The 11,524-nt window shown below is 33.8% G+C and overlaps 1 protein-coding gene across 5 annotated transcripts; it reads right to left on the bottom strand.

The window, feature by feature from the left end:
- Positions 1-210: 210 nt before the first annotated feature.
- LOC148695485 (uncharacterized) lies at positions 211-11,524 on the bottom strand. 5 transcript variants are annotated; one of them, XM_088696258.1, is made up of 4 exons: positions 11,302-11,523; positions 11,010-11,087; positions 9,383-9,411; positions 9,047-9,273 (listed from the first exon to the last, which is right to left on the bottom strand). In XM_088696258.1, coding segments are annotated over exons 1-4 (267 nt in total). In that variant the 5' UTR covers positions 11,461-11,523; the 3' UTR covers positions 9,047-9,272. The 5 variants fall into 5 exon arrangements, with proteins under 5 accessions (XP_088552383.1, XP_088552384.1, XP_088552385.1 ...); XM_088696257.1 differs by lacking the exons at positions 9,047-9,273; positions 9,383-9,411 and adding an exon at positions 211-452 and having other exon boundaries at positions 11,302-11,524; XM_088696259.1 differs by lacking the exon at positions 9,383-9,411 and having other exon boundaries at positions 11,302-11,521.

Below are 11,524 nucleotides of genomic sequence, written 5' to 3' on the forward strand. Positions count from 1 at the left end.
AATTAATGAAAATTACATGCAAAATTATTTTTTTACACTAAAAGCTACCTAGGCTTTAAGCCATGGTACTTTTTATGTGGCTCTGCAAATGATAGTGAACTCGTTCCATATAAGTTTTTCTTCTATATTGAACCTAGCCATAAGCAAATTTATCGTTTCATTTAGTTATATCTTGTTGTGTCTATGGCATTATTGGACCCCATGAGCAAATTTTCGTTTCATCTAGTTATATCTTTAATAACATTAGTCATCTAAACAGTGTTATAACATTAGTCACCCGAGTGTTGTAGGAACAGACGAATATGTTTCAAATTATTGGTGCTAAAAGCAGACAGTCCATATATCATCCCAATATTTGTCCCGAATGTTTCTTTTGCTCAATGCCAAGAGAAGTGATGATTACATGCCCTATCATTCAATTAGAAGCTATTACAACTCCGCCTGCAAGAAATCTAAACATTGAGTTAAAAGCTATTGCTGAATTAGAGTAACAACAATAATTTCTTATAAAAAGAAATAATCCTGTTATGAAAAGTGTACAATTAAAATTTTAAAATGCTAATAATAATTTTTTATTATTAAAAAAAAAAGAAAAAAAGAAGGAAACCAAAGAATTTTCTTCAAAGTAGGACTTCCCTAACTTTCCATGAGCTTTCGCTTCAACGTGTTTTATTAGTTGAATGATTGAAGAAGTCCAAGTGAAGTGCACTCTACCATTGACCTGCAAGAGGTGCTACCATCACTATCCCATCCAAGTTTCCCATCAAAATGACCCCTTACAGTATGCATGTCAACAAAAAATAAATAAAAAATAAATCAGTCAACCCCTTCTTCCTTTTATTCAAATAAATAACTCAATTTCTAGTAGACTCGAATTTGATGGCTAGTTCAAGGCAAATAATAGAACCACTTGCCTAAGAGTATGCGGCACGGTCAACACAATTTGTTTTTATTTTAATTTTTTTATATATTTTTTAATAACCGGTCATTATCACGTGACATTCATATTTAATAATACATTACACATAACAATGCAGTTTTGGATAAGAAATGTCACGTGATGGTGAACAAGGACGGAGCCTTTACCGAATGTGCTAGCTTAAAGATTTAAATTTTTATAAATAAAGAAACATACAAAAAAAATTTCACATTATCAGCTAACCTAAGAAAATTTTCACATGGTGAGCCAAAAATTTTCATTATTAAACAAGTACATGTAAAATTGGAATCTAATTTTGTTCTCATTGGCCATGTAGTTCTTCAAGGTGTGAGTGAGAACCATCCTCTTGGTGAATTGGAGGCTTGCCGTGAGCTGTTAAACAAAGATTCGAATTGTGAACTTGGTCATATTTATGATGAGATGCATTTTGTGGTTGAGGAATTAGCTAACTTGAATTCTCTTGGTCCAGTTTATTTCGCTCAAACTCCTACCTCTTGTCATCTCTTGGTGTCAGATGTTGTTAAAATCTCTATACCTTGTGATGTTTTGCTTTAGTTTCTCTTTGTTAGGTGTTAGCCCCATTTGTTTACCAAAAAAAAAATACGTATTAAAATTTAAACGACGGCAAACTTGAAACAAATATGTCCGAGAAGCGATTAGAAAAAGAGTGTAAGAAAAAGAGATGGCTTATGAATTGTAAGATGAGAATTGTTATTAGCACTCAAAAATCACATTCTAAACTCCTCACATATGTATTGTCTTTCTAATTATAGAAAGTTTAGAGTTCAAAATAAAATTTTTAAAGTGCTAATAAGAATTACCTTGTAAGATATAATCTTATATAATTAAACTAAGATAATTAGACTTAGTGGCTAAGTATATAGTACACTACATTAAAAAATTAATGAAAAATATATGTAAAATTTTCTTTTTTCACCAAAAGTTAGTTTGTATATTGCATTAATTTGAATATTGGTACAAATGGTAGTAAAGGGATCCTCCTCCCAGGGCGGGCCCTGAGGTAGCCCAAGTAGGCACCCGACTAGGGCCCCCACTTCGGAAGGGCCCCAATAAAAATTTTATATCCTGTAATTAACATATAAATACAAAAAAAAAAATATCATAATTTATTTGTTAGTGCAGTGGAAATGTTGGCTTCATTTTTCTTTGGGGTGTTGAGTTTGAAACACCAAGCTGCCTTTTTTAGTCACTAGATTTTTCTTGATTTTTCTTCTTTTTCAAATTTACTGCCAATCCATCTGTCCAAATGCATATAAAGTTAACTAACTTCCCATTCTCTCCATTTCTATTGAATGTTTAAACCAACTATCATATGGTCTTAAAGATTGTACTTTAAGGTAATCAAAACTTTGAATTTTATATTTTTCTTTTCAATAACTTTTTATTCAATGGATTATTTTAATATTCAATTCGTTAGTGTGATGTTGATTTTAAAAGAAAAAAAAAACACAAGAGAAACAATTGGCGTTGAATTTATTATACTCATCAATCAAGTTTTATTGTTATTTACTCTCTTAATTATCAAGTTTTATTATTCTTCACTCTCAATCTTAAACTCTTGACTGCAAACATTTAGTACATTTGTGTCTAAAAACATGAATCATGTAATGTTTGTATATTTATCTTTTTTTTAATATTAATTTTTAATGATATTTGATGTGAAAATAGAACTTTTTATGTATTTAGCGATTTTTTTTTTATACAAAGAACCGGAGATTAGAGAATTTTAGGGCCCCACTTCGAAGGCTCGCCTAGGGCCCCCAAATTCTCAGGGCCGGCCCTGTTTCGAATGTTAGTCAGATGAAACAATATGAATCATAAACTAAACACAATAGTTTGGGATGTAGTTGGACGTGAATGGGTGCTTGGTGAATCAAGAAACTTCATGGATCTGGGATACCCAACAGTCAACACACATACAATACAATATAAGTTAGGAATGAAGACTGTCATATCAGTTAGCTATACCAAAAGATTTTTTGGCATCCAGAGGATTATTCTTCCATGGAAATTTCCAAAGATGAGAAAATCAAATTTCAACAAGTTTGAAAAATCAACTATTTACATATATGAGGAACCTGATTGATGTGCTACGTTGATTTGAAGAACGGTCTTGAAGTTACGGAGAGTGACATTCATTTAAAATTAGCAAAAAAAATGTAATAATTAGAAAAATGGTTGTCTAAATGGTGGGGTACTCATTGACACATGACCTAAAATAGAGGAAAAATCATGCAGTTTAAGTCTTTAAGGAACAAGAGTGGCAGGTTCCAAGTTAGAATAATGCAATTTTCACACAGTTAGGACAAAGAAAGAAGTCTTACTTTGTAAGCGATAGAGATTCTTGCGTATGACTTACACCCCACACTTTTTCTACGAGAATGGGCCTTGGTGATATAAAATTACAAGGGGGATTTGTGTGTGTGGCCGATCTAGAGGTCATACACCAGATTAAGATTTCCTCCATTATGTAACTCCATGAGTCCCATAAATTCATATTGGTTTGAACCGGTTCAATGACACTTCAATGTCTGACTAATGTTGTAAGAGGTTTGGGGCGACAGCCAAATATCACCATAGTATGAGATAACTTAAACACAGATTAAAGAAGTTTTTCATATTTAAATAAATACAACCATTTCACAGAGTCACTCCTACCATCTGCACAAAAACCCGGAACAGAGGAAATATATATAATACTATGTATCAGGCTAAATCCTTTACACTATGTTTGGATGAGTGAAATAAACTTGGAATTTGGGTAAAATTAAGAATTTATAAATTGACATACAACAATTCTCTTGTTTGGATTCATAAACATAGAAATTTAGAATTTCCAATTGGAAAAGAAAAAAAAACTTGAATTTGGGACCTCCAATTCCCAAGTTTAAATTCCATGTAAATAAGTATCATTTCTCAATTTCTATGATTGAGAGTTTAAAAATAAAAAATTTTGTATTCAATTTCATTCTTCTTTTAGGTTAACCAACAAGAAAATTCCCAAATTCTAGAAAATAAAATCCCGTCATTTCAATTTCCATCATTTTAAAATTCCTTATAAGAATCTTAAATTTGTTCCTCCAAACATAGTGTTATTGTATACAAGACAACTAGGGCATTCGTCGACATGATTCCCAGTAGCAAATAAGCAAACCAAAACCACAGCAACAAATCAATAAGAACCGCACTATGCGTCGCAAGAACGGATTTACAACTACGAGAAGCAATTTGGTTGGATGTGAGATACTCAACAGTCAACACGCATACAATATAAGTTAGGCATGAAGATTGTCGTATTAGTTGGCTATACCAAAAGATTTTTTAGCATCCGGAGGATTATTCTTCCATAGAAATTTCCAAAGATGAGAAAGTTGAACTAATCAAATTTCAACAATTTTGAAAAATCAACTATTTATATATATGAGGATCTTGATTGATGTGTTACGTTGATTTGAAGAACGGTCTTGAAGTTATGGAGTGAGACATTCATTTACAATTAGCGAAAAAAATGTAACAATTAGAAAAAGGGTTGTCTAAATGGTGGGTTACTCATTAACACATGACCTAAAATAGAGGAAAAACCATACAGTTTACTTTTTAAGTCTTTAAGGAATAAGAGTGGTAGGTTCCAAGTTGGAATAATGCAATTTTCACACAATTAGGACAAAGAAAGTAGGCTTACTTTGTAAGCGATAGAGATTCTTGTGTTTGATCTACGACACTTCACACTTTTTCTACGAGAGTGGGCCTTGGTGATGCAAAATTGGAAGGGGGATTTGCGTGTGTGGCCAATCTAGAGGTCATACACCAGATTAAGATTTCCTCCGTTACGTAACTCCATGAGTCCCATAAATTCATATTGGTTTGAACCAGTTCAATGACACTTCAACGTCTGACTAATGTTGTAAGAGGTTTGGGGTGATAGCCAAATATCACCATAATCTGAGATAACTTAAACACAGATGAAAGGAAAATTTCATATTTAAACAAGTACAACCATTTCACACAAAGTCACTCCTACCATCAACCCGGAACAAAGGAAATAGACATAATACTACGTATCAGGCTAAATCCTCTATTGTATACAAGACAACTAGGGCATTCGTCGACATGATTCCCAGTAGCAAATAAGCAAACCAAAACCACAGCAACAAATCAATAAGAACCGCACTATGCGTCGCAAGAACGGATTTACAACTACGAGAAGCAATTTGGTTGGATGTGAGATACTCAACAGTCAACACGCATACAATATAAGTTAGGAATGAAGATTGTCGTATTAGTTGGCTATACCAAAAGATTTTTTGGCATTCGGAGGATTATTCTTCCATAGAAATTTCCAAAGATGAGAAAGTTGAACTAATCAAATTTCAACAATTTTGAAAAATCAACTATTTATATATATGAGGATCTTGATTGATGTGTTACGTTGATTTGAAGAACGGTCTTGAAGTTATGGAGTGAGACATTCATTTACAATTAGCAAAAAAAAATGTAACAATTAGAAAAAGGGTTGTCTAAATGGTGGGTTACTGATTGACACATGACCTAAAATAGAGGAAAAACCATACAGTTTACTTTTTAAGTCTTTAAGGAATAAGAGTGGTAGGTTCCAAGTTGGAATAATGCAATTTTCACACAATTAGGACAAAGAAAGTAGGCTTACTTTGTAAGCGATAGAGATTCTTGTGTTTGACCTACGACACTTCACACTTTTTCTACGAGAGTGGGCCTTGGTGATGCAAAATTGGAAGGGGGATTTGCGTGTGTGGCCGATCTAGAGGTCATACACCAGATTAAGATTTCCTCTGTTACGTAACTCCATGAGTCCCATAAATTCATATTGGTTTGAACCAGTTCAATGACACTTCAATGTCTGACTAATGTTGTAAGAGGTTTGGGGTGATAGCCAAATATCACCATAGTCTGAGATAACTTAAACACAGATGAAAGGAAAATTTCATATTTAAACAAGTACAACCATTTCACACAAAGTCACTCCTACCATCTGCACAAAAACCCGGAACAAAGGAAATAGACATAATACTACGTATCAGGCTAAATCCTCTATTGTATACAAGACAACTAGGGCATTCGTCGATATGATTCCCAGTAGCAAATAAGCAAACCAAAACCATAGCAACAAATCAATAAGAACCGCGCTATGCGTTGCAAGAACGGATCTACAAGAAGCAATTTGGTTGAGATACTATTTGCGTTTTTCACACGTTTACATATAAAAGCTTCATTCATAAATATGGAAATTAATGATCAGTGAAAAAAGGCAGCACAGACATAATATGAGCAAAAAATGACGCACATTCAGACAGACTAAATGGAATTCAAATTTATCCATCAGTGTCTAAAAAAACATGTCACGAAGAACACCAATAATCTAAGCAAAGCGATTCACACAAAGTTATGTACAATATCATTATTCATGATTACTAAACAAAGGAAATGTTTTTCAATATCAGGCCTCACTCTGCAAAAGAGATACGAGACAGTATATAGAGTTAAAATGTAACCCGATTGTGGTTGCGATAGTTTGGTTGTAGAGTTCATACCGCATGTAGAAATATGACTCCTTAAATTAATCAGTTGTTTACAACATATAGGGATAAACGTAACCTGCCTTTCCGTTGCTGTTTTTTGTTTGCTTGTCTCGTATTTTATTTTACTTGTTTTTTTACTGGTGTGACGAAATGTATATCAAAACAAGAAGAAATCAAACTATTCTATTTCCGTAAAAATACCCAAATATCAATGAAATCATTTACAACTGAAGACTCATATATAACCAAAACATTGCTTTTATACTAAAGGATATTTGTGTCAATTGAAATGACTTTTTGGCTACATATGATATTTTTTTATAAAAACAAATATTTTTAAAATTACAAGTCGATTTTTTGCTATATTTGATAAATACTTGTGTACATGTACCTTGAACGTTTTTCTCATATGTTAGGAGTCACCGGATATGCGGAATCAATTAGGAAACGTTTAATAGGAAGATATATAGAGGTCCCATAATTAAATCTGAAGTATTCAGCAGCTCATGTGCAAGAAAAGTTTGGGTTTTCCGTATGCAGGAGGTGGAATTTGCCCATGTGTCACGTCATTGCAACGGAGTAGCCTTAACATCCTAAACGATATCAGAAGGGTGCTCGTTGAAAAAATGTACTTTGAGACGAGGACCCTCCAAATATCGTTCAGGATGTTTTCCTACAAGATCTTGAGTACATTCCTTCTAACTTCCTATTAAAATATCATTTCCACTTGATATATAAATAAAAACTTCTTAAATGAACTAATGAAGGTACTCAATAGGAAAAAATTGAAGCAATAGTCCCCAAATTAAAAACTCGTGAGTATTGATTCCTGAATTTATTATAATGTGAAACGATGATCATTTTGGCTAACTCCGTTAGAACTTCATTCATTTTTTGTCCCTCTAAACCCTTTATTTTGAATGGAAGTTCTAACATAGTTACCAAAACGAATCATTGCTTCACATTACCTCACATATTGTTAGTTCAGGAACTAAAGCTCTGATTAAGCTAGAGTTCAGGTACCATTGCTTCGGGAACAAAATTATCCTAAAAATTGAAAGCTTCATGCAGAAACCACAATAAAAATTTGATTAGGAGTTCAATACCAAGACAAACAATTCATCCATAAAGTTTAAGAGAAGTGATTTTCACATACAATTTTTCTTCCGTTACACAACTATGTTTATTTCTAACCGTAGAATCAATGGACATAAATAAACCGGCTGCGCAGAAGGATACGAGCGTGTGAAAATTGTTTCCCAATTTTAATCATTTCACAAAAACCGACACCCACTATCAACACAAAACCCCAAACACAGGACATGTATATCACTCAATGTATTAAAAGCGTGAGGCGTGAGGCGAAGCCTTATGGAACCTAAAATTTAAATATATATTATATGCAAATATATTTATAACAATATAATACTTTGTAAAAACAAATATAACTATAACTAAATCAAAGATAATATCATCTTCTTTATTACTAAATCTAGTTGTACTTGGAAACTATGTCATATAGTCTCAAAATGTTATAATTATTTATTTTATTGTAAGCAATTACAGAGAACTTCAAGAAAAATAAGGATGCGTGGTCACAATTATAGGAAAATTTCAAGCAAAATAAAGGCTTAATATTGCAATTATAAGTAATTTAAAAGGAAATAAAGGCTGAGTGAAGTAGTTATAGGGTATTTAAAATGATATAAAGCAATAATTATGGGAATTTGAGGAAAATAAAGGGTTGAGTAGAGTATTTATAGGGTATTTAAAATGAAATAAATGGGCTAGAGTATTTATAAGATATTTAAAATGAAATAAATGACGAAAATAAAGAGTTGAGTGGAGTATTTATAGGGTATTTAAAGACAAAAATTAAAAAACAAACTCAGCCTAAAAAAACCCTAGCCACTGTCTTCATCTCCATCTCCATCTCCTTCGCTAGTTTCTTGGTCTGCAACTCAAAAACAGCCCTACAACTAAAAGAAATTCAGATTTCTGCAACCTAAAAAAGAAAAAGGGGCACCCAGTTGACGCCTCAGGTGCCTAGACACGCCCCGACGAGCCTAAGCGAGTATTTCGCCCACTCCCACAAAACAGAGGCGAAAATGGTGAAGCCCCGCCTCCAAGGGCGCCTAGGCGCGCCCCGAGGCGAGTTTTTTAAAACATTGATATCACTATACCTAATTCAACCATAGCACCAGTAACACATAAAATTCACAAGGATCAACTACGTTTAGTCAAAACTATCCAAAACTTAGCAGGCTTAAAACGTTTTATTACATACGAAACAATTAGGCAATTCGTCAATATTCATTCCAGCAGAAAATAAGCAAATCAACCAAAAGCAAACAAACAAATCACTAAGAAACAGTATGCGATGCAAGCTGAATTTTGAATGAGATCCTATTTCCGTTACCCGCAGCATAACATATGTAAGTTTCATCATAAATGTGGAACTTTATGAACCAAAGTACAACACGAACACGATACGAGCAGAAAATGACACTCTCAACAGACTCAATGGAACTGAGTAAAAACAATCACATAAAAGACAGGAAGATCATAGAAAATCCAAGTTATCCCATTAATGTTTAAGAAAAGATGCCATGAAGAACACCGATACTCAACGCAGAGCGATTCTCATAGAAGTTATATACACCGTTATTATTCATGATTACTTCCAAAGGAAAAACTTTTCAAGTACTGCCAAAGTGCCCATCACCATTTCAGCTTTTAATGTGTCCCATCAGCCTTCTGCAAAAGAGAATCGACCGTGTATGCGGAATTGAAATAATGAATGAAATCCAGTCATACTATAGGAAGAATGTCTTAGAAGTAATAACTGATTAAAATTAGAATAAACCAGTCAAAACTCATCCCTAGCACAAGTATCTGCTTGAAGTAACATTTTATGAATTAGAAGATATTCTTCAGTTGAAATGGGGAAGTAGAAACTTCAATTACATTACACAGACTTTAACATTAGGTGATACACAATCAATCCAACAGATACGCTATCATCTTCACAAATTGTAAAGGGAGTCAAGGACAAGAAAACATAACAGACTCGTTCCAAGACTTCATCACTGCAGATTCAATGCAAGAATTGAAACAAAAGCTTCCCCGAAAACAAGAACTGGAGAACAAGACATCATCAAGGCAGATTTTAAAATGCTCCATATTCATGAAAAATTTAAAGAAGATGCATGAGTAAAAAAAGTATTATATGAACTCATACGTAACAGTTTATCTCATATCCAGACATGTATCAGAGAAACCTCATTATAGCATGGCCCATACATAAAAGTAACTGTAAATGATATTACATGCATACATCTCTATTTTAAAAAACAAATGCATTTTACTCTAGCATTTGTGGTTAAAATTTTGTGATAGATGCAACAACAAAATATTCTACCACATCAAGTGAAAAGGACATGTTGTGTAATTTGTTAGTATTCAAGCAGAATCGATAGGCCATCAAACAGGCCACATAGGTTTATGCAAAGGACTGCCTCCCAAGGATACTCTACACTTTGTAATAAAACAAATGATCTAGTTTTCAAAAAAATGCAGACTTTTCACTATAAACCTATGTTCCGTAACTTTTTGCCCTTGAGGTCATCTGTAAGACTAACATAGAACCCAAGAGCCAGCAATTCTCTCTCATTCATCTAGAATAAGCAACCAATTTGAAGTTATCGAAAGCGCTTGTTGAAGGAGCTGCAATCTATCTTTCTTTTTATTATTCTTTTTTAAGTGATTGAACCCATTCATAAATAAGCAACTAGATGCAGAGAAAAATGTAGCTTTCCCTAATGGATGCCATGTACCTCAATAATGACATTTTAAGATCAGATTGCAGGAAACCTCAATGGTAAGTATAGACGTTCTCACTGGTAAGCCTAAGTCTCAAAGTTGGTTATGAAAAACAGATTGACAAAACTGTGATGTAGGTCATGGTCATCCGTGCCAATGGGCCAAGGAGACCAAAAATAAGACAACCTTGAAAAGCTTGATAAGCTAGTCAGTCTATTCTAGACAACCAATTGATACTATTCAATTAAACCTCAAGCCGGCATAAATTAATACCAGTCCTCCAATCCCAACCTCATCATTTTGATCACTCAGACAGAACTCTCTTATTATGCATTTACTCAATACCGTGTCCTTTCCTCCAGTAATGTCCGAGCACATTATATTATAACACTAACTCGAGTGATCAAACATCGCGATGCTACGCCTCACTTTCTGAAATTGAACACTTTCCAAATGTCATTTTTATATGCGTGTGCGTTCTTGCTTACTAAAATGCACAATTCACCACGACATACAGCAAGAAACCACACATTTCTTGTAATTACGCAACAACAGTTTTCAACTATCTCGTAATTACGCAGACACCGCAAGAAATCACAGATCTCTGTAAATTTGTGCCAGTCTCATTCAGTGCAAAATCCACATATCCCCAATAAAGAATTAATCCGTACCTTATCAGCATTTTCTTTCGCTTTCTCGGCCTTTACCTTCTCAGCCTTCTGCTTCTCCAATCTCTCCCTCTCCCTTCTCTTCACCAAAAAAAAAAAAAAAAAAAAAAAAAAAAAAGCTAGAACAAGTTGATTCGATCACAGTAATTCAAAATATCATTTCTGATCGGACAAAACATAATAATAACATAAACACAGATTCAAATCTGATTGAAAAATTAGTATTATAAAACAAAGTTTTGAAAAAAAATAAAAAAAAATTAAAAGAGAGGAGAGAGAGCTTGGGGTTGCGTACCTGGATGTAGACATTCTCCGCGGCGCGCTCCTCCTCGCTGAGGATTTTTCCTTTGCCTGCGCTCAAGTAGCGAGTGGCTCCCCGAGACGACTCCATGGAGCGAGTGATCAACGCTCGAGTTAGCACCGCCAGGCTCCCACCGGATCTCATTGCCGCCATCGCATTTTGCTTTCTAGTTTGTTCGTTTGTTTGTTTCTACTGCTACTAGAAAATTAGTAACAGA

This window comes from Pyrus communis, chromosome 7 (assembly GCF_041283825.1).
Source record: "Pyrus communis isolate YQ-2024b chromosome 7, ASM4128382v1, whole genome shotgun sequence".
Lineage (NCBI taxonomy): Eukaryota > Viridiplantae > Streptophyta > Magnoliopsida > Rosales > Rosaceae > Pyrus > Pyrus communis.

What these genes read in the sequence shown, in the direction of transcription:
- LOC148695485 (XM_088696256.1), bottom strand. Translation starts at nt 11,460, where the DNA reads ATGGCGGCAATGAGATCCGGTGGGAGCCTGGCGGTGCTAACTCGAGCG. An exon ending in CGGAGAATGTCTACATCCAG is followed by an intron (nt 11,088 to 11,301) that starts GTACGCAACCCC and finishes TTTTTGGTGAAG; the next exon opens with AGAAGGGAGAGGGAGAGATT. An exon ending in CGAAAGAAAATGCTGATAAG is followed by an intron (nt 9,656 to 11,009) that starts GTACGGATTAAT and finishes CTTGTTCTCCAG; the next exon opens with TTCTTGTTTTCGGGGAAGCT.